This window comes from Quercus robur, chromosome 10 (assembly GCF_932294415.1).
Source record: "Quercus robur chromosome 10, dhQueRobu3.1, whole genome shotgun sequence".
NCBI classification, from domain to species: Eukaryota; Viridiplantae; Streptophyta; class Magnoliopsida; order Fagales; family Fagaceae; genus Quercus; species Quercus robur.
The window spans coordinates 55,321,188-55,340,145 of NC_065543.1; the positions used below are offsets into that span (position 1 = coordinate 55,321,188).

Below are 18,958 nucleotides of genomic sequence, written 5' to 3' on the forward strand. Positions count from 1 at the left end.
AGCCCATTAAGAAGCTGTAGCCTTATGTGGGCTGGACCATGGTGCTTGATGCAACCAACACTTTGACCCTTTGGTTTATAAAGAAAATTTTAAAATAATTTATGTTCCAATAAATTGTTATAGTGCTATAGTTATAGGCAACCTTGATATATATTGGTAAACATAAAACCCATCCCTTAGGCTTCAAAAATTAAACTACATAACCCCAAAAATTACATTGCCAAAAACACTTACCCAAAAATACCTTTTTTATTTCAAGAATTTATTACAAAGATTCTACTTGAAATAATAAATAGAAATGCCACTAGACAATCAATTCAATCATATCAAGTAATAACATATCTCTAAAATAAAGATTCAAAAATTAAAAATTGTCCAAATTTTTAATTTTATTTTATTCATGTATGCATATGGAATTATTCTAAAAATAAATAGAGATTATAACATTAACAATATCTAAGAGTGAAAACAAGCACAAGGTTATGATTAGGGGTGTCCTCGGGTTTGTGCCCAACCCGGACTCGACCCGACATTATCGATTGGGGAAGATTTCGATCCGCAACCGACCCGCCGAAAGTTTCAAATCAACCGAGTCGGGTCGTATCGGTTTTCGGGTGTGAATCGATCGGTTTCGGGTTTTCCAATTCGTCGGTTTTTGGCTGAAATCTGGCCAGATTTTGTCAGATCTGGTCGGTTCTAACGAGAGTTGGGAAAGATTCCTCTGGATCTATGAAAACTTGGCCGAGTTGGTGTCGGGCTTACCGGGGTTTTGGCCGAGTTTGAGTAGATCTGGGTTAGATTTGTCGGAATTAAGCATATCTGAGTAAGGAAAAGACTAGATCTTGGCCCGATTTGAGCTGATCTGAGTGAAGGAAGCCCAAACGTGGCCGGATCAGAGCTGAGAAACGCTAGATCGTCACCGGATCTTGGTGATTTTCTGGGTTCTTTGAATTTTGTCAGGCGGTCGGGTGGCTCGGTTCCTAGAGGACGAAACCCGCCACTTGACCCATCGAAGTCGGGTTCTGACGGTTTGAGACTCGTCACTAACCCGTCGGAGGTGTCAACCCGACCATGACGGGTTGGTTTCGGCGGGTCTTCGGTTTGCATGGACACCCCTAATTATGATATAAATGTTGAATAAAATGGGCTATATATTCACTTACCTCATAGGAACCCAATTTCACAAGATTTCTACCATCCTTGGAACACCTTCTTGTCTCTGTAAAAGCTACCAGAGTCACTTGGTGGAACTGGCATACTCTAGGTCCATACTCCACAACCATTGTAGTAAAATTGTATACAACTTTCATTGCAAAGTTGTATATAAAAAACCTCGAATAAAAAAATAAAAAAATAAAAAATCAAACATTGTTGTTGTAATACACTTCTCCCGTATTCACAGTTTTCGGCCTTTTATTCGCACACCACCAGCCACTCAAAGAAAATTATGCATATCTTTTTGCTATATATATATATATATATATTTGCTGAGATCTTTCAGCAATATGAAAGAGCTAAACACAGATAGCAGCTTATTAGGTAATCCTGGTTTAGTTGGTGCAAGCGGATTGTTGCGCAATAGCTCAGGAGATTGGATATCAGGTTTTTCACTACATATGGGTATTACTTCCAATAATATCGCTGAGCTAGGTGCAGTTTGCCACGCCTCCTTCTAGCATGGAACTTGGGTTTCAGATTTATTCATCTTGAAATAGACTCTATGACAGTTCTTTTCTAGTTAACTAATAATAAAGATATCTCACCAGTTATTAACCCACTATTATGTGAGTGCAGGAACCTTATGGAGCGCAACTAGACCGTCTAGGTGTACAACATTTTCCGTGAAGCTAATGGTTGCACGAATGTTCTAGCAAAGAGGGGAAATCAGCAACAATGCTTTTTGGAAACCTATGATACCTATCCCGCTTTTGTATATACAGCTTTTGTATGGGATATGAAATATATAAGAACTACTAGATTGTGTAAAGGCTGTAATGCTTGCTGTTGTTTAACATTATATATAATTAAATAATACTCCCTCATTTATAAAAAAAAAAAAAAAAAATAGAGTGGATGACCACTTGAAATATATATATTAGATACGTACTTTCAGTTTCATATCTATTATTGTTTGTCCCTAATTTCATTTATATTAGTATATAATTAACATATAGTTGCCACATATGATGCTTGACCGACAATCTAAAATCAAAGCTGTGATGTTTCACTTCACCAATAACAGACATATAAATCTCTGCTGTCAGCTTCACCTTATTACGTGGCTGTGACGATGAATCATGCATGAATGGGGTCACATTTTTCAACAATCGATCGATCATTCACCCAGACACGTCCACTAGATTATCAGTAGTAGAACAAAGTCTTTTTTGCACATTGAAGTTACTAGTCAGGGTGTAATGAGGTGCTGTTGTTAGAGACAGTGACGGCACAACCTAAACACAATAGGCTTTTAGCTGTTTTGGCTATCTAGCTGTTTTAGGAGATTAATTTTAATGGGTCCATTTGTTGAATCAATGTATGGCTATGATGTTAAGAATTATTCACAATCAGATGTGATTTTAACCGCATGGGATACATGGGTGTGGCTTGATGGTATAAGTCTTTGTTCCAGCACCTACGAAGAAGCGATTTGAGCGATAGTCCCAATAAGACCTGTGTGGTACATATGGTATTACTCATTACTGTCACGTAGCGTGAAGTCGATGAGCTCAAACTAAAGACCCCCTTTTTTATCCAGGAAAAAAAAATAATTTCGGGTGTGATTTTATATATATGGATTGGCCGGTGATATACAGTCAAATTTTATCCAAAATTTGGCTCGGAGAGGCTGGCTAGGACCTCGGTCATACTAGTTTGTCAAACTGTAGTTAAAAGCAGGTTTGGTTGCAATGGGGGATCATATTAATTAATTATAATGTTTTGAAACCAAAAAATGAGAGGCATGAATAGTGTTGAGAGATTTTCTGATAAGTTGATGGGACTTTGTTGCATCCATGCAGTGCACGTCTCCTTCTCCGTCTCCTCTCCGTCTCCACCATCCTTTAGTGGTTGACCTTTTGACCTTAGTGCCCGTTGACTCCATGACATTTTGTGGGACATAAAATCCCTCTAGGCCTACGCTTGGGACTTAATTTTCATTAGTCTTCCACCGATACAGGACTGCAAATTATTAGTGGCTCCATCATGCGGGTGTTAATTAACATTTTTCTTTTGAACAGACAGACTAATTAATCTCTACTTGAGAAACATATGGTGTGAAACTTTGGTACATTCTTCTTTTCCTTATAGGTTTTTTGGGAGGGGGGTAACTAGGTAAGGTGAGGGTTGAACTTAGTAACCGAGCGCACCATGGAGGATGCTAGTGTTATTAGGTCATCAGTTAAACCCCAAACTTAAGTATTGTACCCTAAGTGCTCTTTGGGTGTTACAGCTTAGATTTCTAATTCTTAATTAAGGGTAGTTATAGGTTTTTATTGTACTAGCAATGTAAACTAAAAATTTTCCCTCACTTAAATTCAACTATTTGATTGTATTGACTAATGAATCCCATAATTGAGTAATTATTTTTGAAAAAGATAACATTATTTTTTAATATAACAAGTACAACATGGTTGAATTCAATTTGAACTTATAAGAAACTAACATTAATGTATAGAACCGTATCTAAGGTTTTGGGTAAGAACAAAACTACATATTATAAAGAAAATAGTATAAATTTTTTTTTGCAATAAGGTTTCTAGTTATTTAGATTGAAGGTGAAGTGGGCCACAATGAATTTTTTATGGCATGGGTAATGTGTATGATTGTAGCCTCTGATTAAATTAATATTAACTTTCCAACGCTAATTGGTGCAGATAACAGTTACATATGTAGTAGATAGTAGAATGGGCGAATTATTATGCTATCCTTTTAAGAGGTATGTACCAAACAAGTCGCCCTATGGACCCAGTCATTGCCACTTAGCAGCAGACATTTCTGCCTTTTGCTTTAGTTTGCATGCTTCTTGGTGTCCCAATTTCTTTTTTGTGATCACCTAAGTTTAGTGAGTTCCAGCACGACATCTTTGAAAATGGTTTGCAAATCAACAAATTACACTAGCTACATATATATGCGTCCCCTAAAAAGGAAAGAAAACTGTGCACCCCATCATTACCGCCCATATTTTTCAATCTAGATGAACAACAACAACCACCACCACGCCTTAATATTCAAAGATTGTCGATAAAGTTGTCATTTTACGATCTTGTTCACGAACACATTTTTATGTTTAAATTTGACTTGTTTAATGGTATGGCCTACACTTAATTCAATAAATAATAAAACTCCACTAAACCTGGGCACTTGACTTTGTTAAATAAACAAATTTGAACAAACTTTTTGTCAAGTTGAACCCAAGTGCTTCATAAACAACAATATTTTATGCATTGGATTAATATGCATTGGCATGCATATATATATATATATATATATATCAGATTTATGAGATATTTTCTCGTTTATAAATAGTTTGATTTTTCTTTTTCTAAATAAGAAATGAGTAGTATCATGGAAGTAAATCATGATATACTATAGAATTATCTCTTAAAAAAAATTGATTCATTTACAACCTATAATCTAGGCATATATATTGTGTAGAAAACATGATCGCATAAGGATAATCCAATTGCAATACACAAAAAAAATGCCCTAATTTTTTGTTTTTTTTAGATACATTCTAGGTGGAAGAAGGGAATTTGCCTTGAAAACATTAATAAAGTCATTTGACTTAAAAATTTATTGACTGGAAACACCGCACTTACTTGCAATGATTTTTTTTTTTTGGTTACTTTTTTAGAAGAATTCGCAATGAAATTGATTTTGCATTCCTTAACGTTGATGGGAGGCCTTATTATTAATTTTAGCAAACATCAATTGGCGGAGGACATAATTTGTAGTTGATAGTATTAACTAAAAAAATCACCTAAATAGGAAACCGGAAAATCTTAATTAGCTTGTGGACATGTTGATTTTGATAATTTAAATACATCTCTTGTTATTGAATAGAGAAATGCTACGTCTACAACATTTTTACAACAAATCACAGGTGCTTAGTTGTTATTGGTTCAAATTTGAAATTAATATTAAGATTACTTTTTTGCCCCAACAACAACAACCAGTAACAACTTGCTACTTAGGATTTGTTGTAAAAATGTTGTAGACATATCATTTCAAATATTGAATAAGAGAGATGTTACGTCTACAACATTTTTATAACAAATTACATGTGGTTAGTTGTTATTAGTTCAAATTTGAAACTAATACTAAGATTACTTTTTTGCCCTCTTTTTCCCTCTATCCAAACTGATAATTTGATATCAATTTTGTCTATACGAAAACAAAAATCTTGGTATCTTGACCAAATCATAAAAAAACAATTATCATAAAATGTAAGTAATAATTGATTCAAATCATTTTGTACCATAAAAATAAGAATAAAAGATCTTAGTAAGTTATTATATAGGTATTGGTCTAATAGAAATAGATTATTGTACTTATGATTTCTTACGGTGAAAGCTTGAATTAAAAGTTTTATATTATAGTAGCCAAGTATTCGGGGCCACCATTTCTTGATAATCATTGACCATATGTAAGACCGGAGAAAGGGCAGTTCTTAGTCAAGTATTATAAAGAAATGAAGCAAAGAATTAAATTAAGAAAACAACTGGTTAATCAAAATTAAGAAAAGAAAACCACTGTCTAATATGTTTATACTTTATACATATAAAAATTAAAAAGAAGTATGAACAAGGCCAAGTCCAACTGGCCTTTCACGGAATTGGACTTTTGACGGTCATGTCATGTGTTGAGTCTTGACTCTCAAAAGGTGGGAAGTGGCACCCCACGGGAGTATGGCTTGATGGTAGGAGCCTTTATCTTAACATTTAGAAAGACTCAGTTTGAGTAATTGCCCTAGTGAGGCCCGTGTGGTACATATGATATTACCTATTACCATCATGTGACGTGGGGTTGATGAGTCCACACCGAAAACCTCATTTTTTTTCATTCAAAAGAAAAAAAAAAAGTTGTTAAGTGGCAAAGTGAATGATTTTGGGCATATCCTTTCCAATTCTAGGTCAGTAGTCAGTCCACGACCAGATTAGAAAGTATGGGTGTAATTTCCTCGCACACACAGGGTCTAGCGAAACTCGAAACTATTATTTTGTTCTTATTTACTATGGATATATATTTACAGTTATATCAATATTTTTGCTGAATTCAAGTCTTCCTGGTCAAAGTAGCTCAAGAAAAATAATAAATCAGTACTTTCAGAGCATATACTATAGGATATACAATTGGAATTCACATCATTACTATTATTTTGATGAATAGATACTCTATGACTATTATTGAGATGACCTTTCGAATGGGGTAAACAACTAAACATACATCAAAAAAGGCCACAGTAAAATAATCTTGTTTGATGGACAATACATGTGAAGAAAGTTATAAAGAAGTAAGAAATTATCATGGGTTTTATGGGTCAATTAAAAGACTCATTATTTCTTATATTAATAGAAATAAAATCTCCCTCTCCCCTGTATTCTAGATTTGGAATGACTTGTTGTAAATTTGGAGATCCTCATTCTTATGGGGCTTTCGGAATGTCTTCATTATCAAGGTGTGAAATAATATGGCCAAAGACTATAACATCACTTCCTTATATATATTATACAACAACAAGCCTTAAGCATTTGTACCAACTCATGTAAAATAACATAAAACTCAAAATATAGCCAATAAAATCTCAAAATCACCAACATTAGATCATGAACTGGTTATGCAAAATGAGATTTTGTTATAATGTTTGTGCAAATATACAAATCATTGTATCTTATGCAAAAATTTTTTTTATTAGTTTTAATATTTCCCGATGGTAAAAGAAGAGAATAGATGATGATTATTGTGTGTAAAAAGAGAAAAATAATTTTTAAAAAATCAAATAAAATATAGAATAAATAATCAAGTTGCCATGTCTTAAAAAAAAATACTAGTTAGTTAAAAGTCTTTCTTTTTTTTTTTTTTTTTGAAAAACTAGCGAGTTAAATGTCTAAAATAGGAAAAAAAAGTTCTTATTTTTAATGTTGATGGATTCTCAACCTCTTTATATATATATATATATATATATATATTGATACCAAACAAAGGAAGAGTTCATACATGGTTACATAGAGCAGGATTGTACCACTTGTAATACAAAGGTGTGTTCATAGCTTGTTTAGCAAAACACCGCACAACCTTAACTACTACATGAGGGACAACTAGAGTATTACAAAATAATCCATTTTGAGAAAGAAAGTTCAGGTCAGCTATCCTACTGCTATCCAACCAATCTGTGCTTTTCCTCAATTTGAAGACTTGATGGAGATTGACCCTATCAGTTAAGAACAAAACATGCTAAATGCCATAGTTTTTAGCTATGATACCAGCTTCCACCATTGCTTCAAGTAGAGCTCCTATTGCTGTGTTGGCTAGACTGCAATTAACCCCTGAAAACACTTCTGCTCCCTGCATACTTACAGCTACAAAAGTGTATGCTCTCCTTTGTGGCTTTGTTCTTCTTGCTTCAGCTAATTTGATGATAAGCTGATATTGCCCTGCAATTGTGAGATGGGCTAACTTAGCTGCTCTAAGCTCTTTGGTAGGATGGTATGGACCTGCATAAGCCTTCCTATACCTGCAAGATAAAGTTTTGGCTGTTAGAATAACCTCTAAGGGATTTGAGTTCAAGCCTTGGTGAAGCACTTTGTTTTTGTGAATCCAAATTAACCACAAAACAATAAACATTGATTGAAGGATGACCAAGCTTTGATATTCTTTATTTAAGCAAGAATTGATATAGTCTTTTAGTCAAGACTGAACAGACACAGTAGTGATCTCAGAAGTATGCAACCCAAGATCCGATCCAAACCAACAAGCTCTAGAAAAGCTGCATAAGAGAAACAGATGTGTAGTAGTCTCTTCTTCAGCATTACATAAGGGGTAAGTGTCATCATTAATGATGCCTCTGCTGTGTAGAGTGGCCATGGTAGGTAAGCTGTCATGGAGAAGTTTCCACACAAAATTGATAATTCTTAAGGGTACATGAGCTTTCCATATTGCAGTTCATATCTTCCTTTCCTGCTGGAATTGTTGTGACCCTAAAAGTCTTCAGTTAACAACTCATAAGCTATCTTGGTACTATAATTCCCATCCCTTGAGTATTTCCACATAAGCCTATCCTTAGAATCATTGATTTTGGAAATGGGCATTTGCAAAATGTTGACAGCTTTAGGGTGATGGTATAAGCTCCTAATTAAATCCACTTTCCAACTTCTAGAATTATGATCAATAAGATCTTCAACTGTGCCAGTCTGCAAAAAAGGAAGAAAAGAACCATCCCTTAAGTTTGGCGACCAATCAGGATGTGTAAGGGGGTATATCAAAACCATCTCCAACCAATCATCTGCCTTCCCTAAGAATAGGATCACCACGTTGAACAATATTTTTCCAAACCCAGTAATGGTGTGCTTTAGGTGTGTGGCCTTGCAAGGATTCTTCAGGATGGTACTTAGCTTTAAAGGTTCTAGCTAAGAGGGATTGGGGACTGTTAATAAGTCTCCAATACTGTTTTGCCAACAATGCTTGATTCATAGGGCTGAACTTCTTAATGCCAAGACCCCCCCCCCATCTTTTAGGCTTGCAGATTTTATTCCAATTGATCAAATGAAGTTTTTTCTCTCCAATTTCATGACCCCACCAAAAAGACCTCACAATAGAATCCATCTTGTTGCAAATAGATTTAAGAACCTTAAAACAAGAGAAGGTGTATAAAGGAAGAGATTGGAAGACAGAAGAGATAAGGGTAGTTCTGCCAACCTGTGAAAGAAGCCTAGCTTTCCAACCCTGTAGCTTGGCATAAAGCTTATCAATCAAAAATTGAAAATCAGCAATACGATTCCCTTTCAACTTAAAATTGATACTAAGGTATTTGCTGGGGTGTTGGACAAGGTTCACATTCAAACTTCTAGCTATGGATACCTGACATTCCTTGGCCTTGTTTGGGGAGTAGAAAAGGTCAGATTTGGCTAAATTTATTTTCTGGCCTGAGATAGAGCAGAACCAGCTTAGGATGGATTGGATATTACCTAGGGAGTTCCTGTCATTCTTGAAGAAAAGAAGAGAGTCATCTGCAAAAAAGAGATGAGTGAAAGAAATACCACTCCTTCCTACTTTCACTCCTTTGATCTTATTAGAGTATTCAGCCTGTAGCAAAGAAATAGAGAGAATGTTAGCACACAAAAGAAAGAGATAAGGAGTTAAAGGATCTCCCTGCCTTAGGCCCTGTGTTGGATGAAAGGTTGAAGTTAAACTCCCATTGACTAGAAGAGTGTATGACATAGAAGAAACACATTCCATAACCCATCTAATCCATTTGGGATCAAACTTCATGGTTGTTAGGACAGCTTTCAAGAAATTCCAGTTGACTCTGTCATAAGCTTTGGACATGTCTATTTTTAGATCTCCAAAAGAGAATTTCTTTCCTTTCTTTTTCTTAAGGGTGTTCATCATCTCATGAGCCAAAAGAATGTTATCAGAAATGTTTCTCCCCTGTATAAATGCATTCTGGAATGGAGTTAACAAACTATCCATTACAGGTTTCAACCTATTAACCATCATTTTGGATATCATCTTATAGATCACATTACATAGGCTAATAAGTCTGAAGTGAGAAACTTCATCAGGGAAGGGTTTTTTGGGGATAAGAACAATGTAGGAGTGGTTTAGAAGTTTAAATAAGGAACTTGAGTGGAAGAAAGCTTGGACAGCTCTTGTAACATCCTTTTTCACAATGTCCCAGAAAGCATCGAAAAAGAAAGCAGGGATACCATCAGGACCTGGTGCTTTATGGGCTTCTATTTGAAACACAGCACATTCAATTTCAAAGTCTGATATTGGTTTGTTGAGAGATAAGTTTTGCTCATCTATTAAAGTAGGGATGTTGAGAGTTTGGAGCTCCTCTAGAATGTTATCCACACTTCTAGAACTACAATCTTCATAATTTGACTCAAAGTAGGAGTGAAGAATGTTTTCAATCTCATTAAGATTGTCAATAATATTGTCATCCCTATCTTTTAATTGAAGAATTCTATTTTTATTTATTTATTTTTTATATAAAATAAAATAATAATAGTACTTAAGAATCGGCCAAAATGGCCGAGTATTTAATTAGGAATTTACCACTTTTTTAAAACTCGAGTTTGTGAAACTCCAGTTTACTGCGTAACTCGAGTTTCATGAAAAATTTCTGCCAAGATTTTTTAATATAACTCGAGTTTCAGAAACTCGAGTTCCATAAAAAATAGCACAACAAATTTGAAGGCTATTTTTTCAAAGAATTCGAGTTTCTAGAACTCGAGTTATACGGCAAACTTGAGTTTAAAAAATGTGATAAATTGTTAAATATTTTACAAACAATAATTTATTGCTAAATATTTGACCAAACAGTAGGATACCTTAACAACCCAAAAAAAAAATAACGCGGTTTTGTAATCTTTTCTTTTTCCAGACTAGTACTAGAGTGGGGGCCAAAACAAGAACAAAGCTACTCAACTCATCGGTCACTATCCTCCAATTTTTTTTTCAATATATCTTTATATATATATATATATATATATATATATGCCGTTGTCTGTGGAGGAGTCAGTCTTCCTGTCCTGGGTTAAAACTTAAAACTTCAAAATTAAAATTGTTCTCCATACCATAGGAATAGGTTACGATTTATTATTATTTGCTTTCTTTCATTTTATATTTCATAAGCTGAAGCTGAAGCTGAAGCTGGAGCTGAAGTTGTTGGGATATGGGCAACTGCTGCTCCGACCAAGCCGGCGGAAGGGCAGCCGTGGGCGGCGCCTCATCTCACAACCCCAATGCTCCAAACGAAGCCATCGATAAATTCCTCAAGTCTCGCGGCTACCACGGCCTCTTCTCTCAGATCGAGGTCTCCTTCTTTTTCAACTTACTCTACTATTTACTCTTTTTCTCTCTCTTTTTCCAGATTCAGTTCCACTACTTATATTATATTAGCCTTTTGAATTTGATTTACACTGTTTCTTAGCTACCTATTTCAATTTCACTGCATTTATTGCTCTTTTTCTTTTTAGCTTTACTAAAATTCAATTGCGTGCTTGATTGAACATAAAAAAAATAGTGGCATTTTAGTGGAATTTGGATATATAGTGACTATGTCTGCACAAGCACAAGCGATGCTAAGACGTGACATGACACCAATGACACTTATTTTACAATTTTTCTTAATGCTTTTTTTATAACTTAACTGAGAAAACTAATTGTGCGGATTGTTCGGCTTCAATTGTTAATCGAGATGAATGGCGGTATTGAATCATTCCCTTCTCAAGTTATTAACACGATTTGACTTCAAATGTGTAGGCTAAACATGAATTTGGTTGAATTTAGTAGCTCTGTTGTCCAAACAGAATGAATCTTTCATAGTATATTGAATTGAATTTTCGCAATTCACCTTATTTTGAGAAGTAGCTGTTGCTACTATGCTGATTGAAATTGGGCTTAGTTATCATACATGGGTATCATCAAATAATTTTTAAAAGATGTTGTCACTTATTTATGCATGGAAAATAAAACCAGCTCAAGCAAGCTAGTACCCGCATGTTTCCCCCAAACTTTCTCAGCATCCAAAAAAACCTTTAATTGTCTAACACACTTTAGCAACTGTCCTTGGAGGAAAAAAAAAAATGTTAAGCCAATCTAGTTCCAATTTCAATTGAAAAAAAATCCAAAATTCAATTCCAAATTCCCTATATTTGCTACAAAACCAGCTCAAGCAAGCTAATCCAGACAAGTACTTTTATAATCATTAAAACACCAAATGAAAAAAAAGGAGAAAAGTAAAAGAAGAAAAAAGAGAAACTACGAATTGGGGTTGGAGCTGTGGTTCTGTCAGCAGCCAAGGACGGAGGAGAGGAACTTGTTGTGGCACCATCGGCTGAGTTAGGGTTGGTGGGCCCACATGAAATACATCTTTGTTGCCCGTTTGTGAAGGTCTGCAAATTGAAGTTCTTGTTGATCAAGTAAGGGAAAGTAAAGGAGAACAAGAAAATTTTGAAGCTGAATATCACGCCACTTTCACACCAGTGGCAGAAACAGCACTGTTCTCCCATTGCCATTTAGGGTGCAACTCAGGGCTTGGAACTGGTTGTTATGATTGGGGGTTTGTTGGGGTACCACTCGGCCATAACCTCTTGGTAAATAAGAAGTAGAATGGTCAGGAAAAAAAAATGAAAGAAAGAAGACATGAGAATAATGAAGTGAGCTACCTAAATAGCTGTTGTGGCTTTGTGTGCTATGATTTTAGGCCCTTATATTTTGTTGCAAAATGAGAATAACGATTTTTAGAAGTTCTCATTCTAATTAATTTGTAGAGGTTATGGAGAATGTATTTAAGAGGCCACTGCAAATTTGAGTTAACAAACAAGCTGAAAATGTAAAATGCAATCTTAAGCCTCAAAAACTGTAAAGTGCATTCTTTTTTTGTAGTTACCAAACACAGGCTTAGCATCAACAAAAGCTTTATACAAACAAAGTGAGCCTACCTAAATTTTGAGTGTAATTGGCTAGTGTTGGGCCAATTTGGCTAATATATGTTCACGTTGGGATAAATAAATTATGCTCATATTTTCATTGTTGGTCTTTTATTTATTTATTTTAGGGGGGTAAGGGGAGGCTTACTCTTCACATCCATCATTGACTTTTCTTTGTGAATACAATTCCAATGCAGTTATCGTATTCTGCTGCAGACTTGCGTGATCGAGATGTGCTCTCCAAGGTTTGTTGCTTTACTTTTTAAAGTAGATATATTTACTTAAACAAGTCCTGTTGCTTTATTTGTTAATGTACTCTTGAAGGTTAGTTCTCTTCTGCGAGATGAAGTTAGATGCATTCATTTGTTTAATTACACCACCATGGGTCAAAATTCTAATTGCAGACAAGTTTCTTAGTGATAAGCTAATTAACTTAGCAACATACTATGTCAGCTATGTCATTACCCTAGTTGATTGAGAAAGTACTATAAACAAATAATCAAATATTATTTGACAAAAGAAATATGCATATTAGAGAATCAGAATGCATTTGGTGTGGGTTTTGACAGATTAAGAAGTACCTTTAATTTTTAAAAGATTGTTCTGTATACTCTCTCTCTTAATGACGATGTTTTCATGATCAATTTTTTTTTCTCGCTAAATTGTCAAAAACTGTGGTTCTAGATGTCATGCTTCTGATGATTAATAAGCCTTCTCTTTACTGTGCTATCATGCTCCATTTTTCCGTTGTGGAAATCTTACTGTTGTTGCTGAAGATTTATCCTATTATTTATAAAGTTTGTGTTCTACAGAGTGACTCCATGTTGGTTGTTTATACAAAAGGAAGAGATGGAGTACTTGAAGAACTTGGCCGCACTGAAGTAATTTTAAATTCATTAAATCCCACATGGATCGCAAAACATACAATCACTTATCATTTTGAGATTGTGCAGACTTTAGTGTAAGTTTAATGCTAACATCTCCATATATATATATATATCTATGAGATGTGCATGTTACTCTTTTCACCATAAAATATTCTTTGAAATTGCTGTTTGTGACAGGTTTCACGTGTATGATGTTGACACTCAGTTTCACAATGTAGAATTAAAGGTACATATCCTGATGATATCTCTGGTCTTCTTCTTCTTTTCTTAATGTTTTATTTTTGGTGCAAGAATGGTTCTGATTGTGGTTTCATCGTTGAATTTATCATCTTTTTAACCTAACAACAAGTTGAGTAGATGGTTATTTTTGTTTTTGATAAATTGTGTGTAACAAAATAGTGAACTGAACCTGATCAGCTTGAGCACTAATCTAAAGTGAATGATTAAAGTAGTGAAAATTAATCTTCCATGGATGCATCACATTTGCTAGTTGAGTTATTTTCCATTTTTTTTTCTCTCTCTCTCTATTTTCAGCTTTACGTAGGCCTGAAGGGTATATATAAGAATTTGTTGCTTATTTATTTGCTAGATTTATATTTTTATGTTTTTGTTATATTGATGTCATAAATAGGATCTCAATGTTTTGAGCAGAATGCTCACAAGGCACATTTATTACTCTCATTCAAGTGCATGCAAGCCTAAAAAATCAGTTCATAAGGGACAATTTAACTTGTGCAGATGCTTAAGCTGGATGAGCAGCAATTTCTTGGTGAGGCAACTTGTGCATTGTCTGAGGTATATCATACTTACTGTCACTCTTATAGTCATTGAACAATAAGAACCCCCATGATAATATTCTTTAGAGAGAGCAGCCCTCATCACATGTTGAAAACTAGATACCTGATTTGATGAAAACACATATTTTGTGTGCCTTTCTTGGTCTCTCTTTTTATTTTTTTGCCCTTTCACATTCCCTTCTGCTTGTACATTTTTTTTTATCTTTGATATTTTTAACTGGCCTTCACCCAAACCATGAAGTTCATTACATTTACTGAAAGTCAGAATTCCAATATATTAAACCCTCAACATTCTTGTGTCGCTCTGTGCAGATAGTCACTAAATCAAACAGGTCGCTGACCTTAGATCTTGTACATAGAGAAGAATCTACCAGATCAACCCGTCCAAGAAACCTTGGAAAGCTTACTGTGCATGCTGAGGAATCTGTTAGCTCCAAAACCACAACAGAGATGATATTAAGGTGTTCTGATTTGGAATATAAAGATCTCTTCTCAAAAAGTGTATGGGCTGCTAAGTTCTTAATTCTCTTTCTATATTCTTAGATTTAAAGAGGTACCCTAGTTACCCCATCTGTCCATGTGCTGATTTATCTTGCAGGACCCGTTTTTAATAATATCGAAACAAGTGGAGAATGGGACCCCAATTCCAGTTTGCAAGACAGAAGTAATCAAGAATGACCTCAAGCCAACGTGGAAGCGAGTATTTTTGAATATTCAACAAGTTGGAAGCAAGGTATAAGAAAGTTTACCTTCAGTACTATAGTCTGCATCCACTACTAGAAATCTGGTGTCCTTTGCTGTCAGCATACTACCCCCCCAAAAAAAAATCCTAGGCATACTGAGTTTATTAATAGATGGATGCTCCAAGTTTTGGTTGCTTATTAGAGCTTGATGGCCACAATGACCTAATTGGACAATATTAGTTGTCTCAGTGCTCCAGATTGGCAACCATCTGCCAAACCTATGTAGATGTTGTTAGATATGGATTTTGGAATTTTTCCTGTAAGATGCTTCATGTCCTTGTCTGTTCATTGCTAGTTTTCTCATTTTTATTTTTCAAAATTAATCTGCAGGACAGTCCACTGGTAATAGAGTGCTTTAACTTCAATAGCAATGGAAAACATGATTTGATTGGGTAAATTGTAATCTTGCCTGTCTTCATTATCTCCTCATCTCTATAGACCAGCATAATGACAAAGCTTGTTGTTGTATCATCAGAAAAATTCACAAATCATTGGCAGATTTGGAAAAGCTTCATTCTAGTGGGCAAGGCGAAAATTTATTTTTACCGACTTTAGTTGGGCATGATTACCACAACAAGGTCCTTTTATGTGTATCAAGTATACTTTGCATTTTGAATTGTATAAAATTCTTTGCCTTTAGTTTGAAGGTCTCTAAATATCATGCAGATACTGAAGAGTCAGCTATTTGTTGAGAAGTTTTCCCAGAGTGTCGAACACACTTTCTTAGATTACTTGGCTGGGGGGTGTGAACTGAATTTCATGGTGGCAATTGATTTCACTGGTATTCATTTATGCAATCAACTTGTTTACTGTACCTGAAAATTTCTATTTGCAGTCCGAATGTCATTCTCTATAAAAATTAAGAGTGAATGCAAATTTTTTTAGCATAACACATTCATTTATACCATTTACTGATACCTGTTACTGTCTGGTTTTTTATTCATTTTAACATCCTTGTTTCAACTGCACTCTATTGGCATTTTGTTTCCTGATTTCGCAACACTATATCCTACCTTGGGACATAATTGTGCTTTTAGTATTTATGAACATTTGGCATTGTTATTGAAGTACCTCTTCCTAAGTATTGGTTCACTTTATCCATCCCATTCTCCTGACCTTTCTTCTAGTCCCTATTGGATTGCTTATTTATAAGGTATATTGCAGTCGATAGAATTTGAGTTTCTTCATAAGTCAAAGATATCTCTGGGTCATTCATGGTTTTGTAATATGATAGAATTGTGATTGTCAAGAGAGCAGTTTGGTTTTATGAACTTTTGCCATACTCATTGTTGCTTCTAGTTGCTTCTGAATTCATATCTTCTTTCTTGGAAAATTAATTTTGATCTTTTTTTTTCTTCTTTTTTTCTTTTAGAAAAATGAAAAAAGGAAAAAAAAAGGAAGAGAATGTTTACTTTTAAATCATTACATGTATTGGTTATAGTTACTGCAATATCTTATTATATACTGAAGTGTCATTCTTTCCTATTAGCTTCAAATGGAAATCCACGCCTTCCCGATTCCTTGCATTATATTGATCCTTCAGGACGGCCAAATGCATACCAAAGAGTGAGAAATTGGTCCTTTCTACAGCAATTTCTTGAACTTCTTTTTGGATATACCCATCTGATGGTGCCCATTGCTTTTCAGGCAATCATTGAGGTTGGAGAGGTGTTGCAGTTTTATGACTCAGACAAGCGGTTTCCTGCGTGGGGATTTGGAGCACGGCCAATCGATGGTCCAGTCTCTCATTGTTTCAACTTGAATGGAAGCAGTCATTACTGTGAGGTAGAACGGTTGCAAAATCTATTCTTGCTTTCATTATGTGATATTTTTGTTTAGAAGCCTTTATATTAAGCATACGTAAGCCCATTTCTCTCAGGTTGAAGGAATCCAAGGAATTATGATGGCATATACAAGTGCCCTCCTTAACGTTTCTCTTGCAGGGCCAACTCTTTTTGGACCTGTTATTAGCAATGCTGCACTTATTGCTAGCCAGTCTCTTGCAAATGGTGGACGAAAATACTTTGTGTTGTTAATAATCACGGTAAGAGTAAATCATTGGGATCTTTGGATGAATTTTTTCATGTTCACTTATGAAGGTTCTATATGTGTGTGTGTGATTTTAGTTAACACGAATAATACTTGAACTTGGTACCTTTTCTTAAGTGGCTTGTTCTGCACTTCCTTTTCCATGTTGCAGAATTAAAAAATTTGTTTTACATGATCAATACTCATATGTGCTTTCAATATTAAATATCCCCCTTTTGTTGAGTTCCCACTGCTGTTCTTAGGATGGAGTAGTGACAGATCTCCAAGAAACCAAAGATGCCCTTGTGAAAGCATCTGACCTGCCATTGTCAATCCTAATTGTTGGAGTTGGAGGAGCTGACTTCAAAGAAATGGAGGTATTTATTCAACACATTTCTTTTTGTTGGTTGATTGTCTTGAAATATTTGGTACAGGACTAGAGGTTCAATTATTCAGCATAATTAATTATCTCATCTTACATTTTTGTACAGATTTTAGATGCAGACAAGGGAGAGAGACTTGAAAGTTCAACGGGACGTGTTGCTTCGCGTGATATAGTCCAGTTTGTTCCGTTCCGAGATGTACAGAGTAAGTCAATCTGTTTATTATATTTGGTTCCCATGCTGACTTAACTAATTGAAATTTTATGAATAGTTTCTAAGTAGTGACTTGCGGTTTTAATTTTCTTATCCTCAAAATGAAACTTTGCCTTGCACCTGCAGGTGGAGAGATTTCTGTTGTTCAAGCACTTCTTTCCGAATTACCAACGCAATTTTTAACCTACATGCGGACCAGAGATATCCAACCACTTTCTTCATAATGTAAAGAATAGTACATAATGAAATTTGATTTTCCATAAGTGGTTCACCTTCGTTCAGGCCACCATATTTTTTTGAGGTTTGTCGTGAGTGGCATCATTCATATTGCTAAGAAAGGGTAATATTATAGCGCGTCATCGTGCCTGGCTAAAGATTCCATACAAGCCCCTTTGTCAATTAGCTACTGAGGGTTCACGGCTTCACGTTCCTTGGTTATCTTGGGCTCCAGTAAAGTTTTTCATGGACTACTGGCTTAAGTGCGTGCTCAAAGCAATTCCTTTTAGTGTGTTGGAACCAACACCAAGGCCCTAAATGAAAAAGATGTGCGGTTAAACAACATTTGTATCATTTGAACTGGATAATAATGTGAAGAATGTTTTTAGAATGGACTCTCTTCAATCTTCTCTCAAGTTTCCAACTTGCATTACATTTTTTGTCTTTTGGGTTGAAATGTGATACCTGGTTGAATTTCTACATTATTTAGGCCTAAGGTTCTGCAGGAGCCAGCTTGTCCGCAAGGGTGTGAAGCTGTGTTCCATGGGGGCCCTTGGCCTTGGAAGTCCTGTAATTATTCTGTTAAGAGATACTGTGACCTAGGAGGCCCAAACTTATTATAAGTCGACGTACCTGTAAAACAGGCAATATGAACTGTAGATTACTAGATTAGTCTATGGTTAGGTTAGGGTATGCTTGGAGCTAGTTATTATATTAGCCCTACATTAGGTTCACTGTAACCTAATAAATAAGAGTTAAAATCTTGCTTATGTATTTCTTTTCTCTCTTTCAATTAGCCAATGACTCAACAACTTAAACATATACACAAGGTTGTGCATTGATTAGTATTCATTAAGTCATGGTTGTACTGCATTGGCTAATAAGCTTTGTAGCTAAATTTAATTGTGGAATGTAAAATACAGCACTTAGCATATGTAGTGGTTCTAAGGTATTTTGACCAACTGGAAGCTGAGTATGAAAACAAATCAAGATGCACTAATGAAATCCATGCACATGTACAAAGGGATCAAGTAC

General features: G+C 35.1%; 1 protein-coding gene across 1 annotated transcript; it reads left to right on the forward strand.

Moving 5' to 3' along the window:
* The first annotated feature begins 10,726 nt into the window (after positions 1-10,726).
* Positions 10,727-18,314, forward strand: LOC126701725 (protein BONZAI 1-like). Its single transcript, XM_050400062.1, has 16 exons — positions 10,727-11,038; positions 12,854-12,901; positions 13,469-13,617; positions 13,721-13,769; positions 14,282-14,338; positions 14,653-14,841; positions 14,939-15,073; positions 15,414-15,475; positions 15,559-15,661; positions 15,750-15,864; positions 16,573-16,649; positions 16,731-16,868; positions 16,963-17,127; positions 17,375-17,488; positions 17,603-17,699; positions 17,834-18,314. Exons 1-16 carry the CDS (start codon positions 10,898-10,900, stop codon positions 17,929-17,931), a joined length of 1,737 nt encoding a protein of 578 aa, XP_050256019.1. The 5' UTR covers positions 10,727-10,897; the 3' UTR covers positions 17,932-18,314.
* The last annotated feature ends 644 nt before the right edge of the window (positions 18,315-18,958 follow it).

Excerpts from the sequence above, each read along its gene's own strand:
- LOC126701725 (XM_050400062.1), top strand. The coding sequence starts at position 10,898 with ATGGGCAACTGCTGCTCCGACCAAGCCGGCGGAAGGGCAGCCGTGGGC. Across the intron at positions 12,902-13,468 it reads ATCGAGATGTGCTCTCCAAG|AGTGACTCCATGTTGGTTGT; the intron begins GTTTGTTGCTTT and ends TGTGTTCTACAG. Across the intron at positions 13,770-14,281 it reads TTCACAATGTAGAATTAAAG|ATGCTTAAGCTGGATGAGCA; the intron begins GTACATATCCTG and ends TAACTTGTGCAG.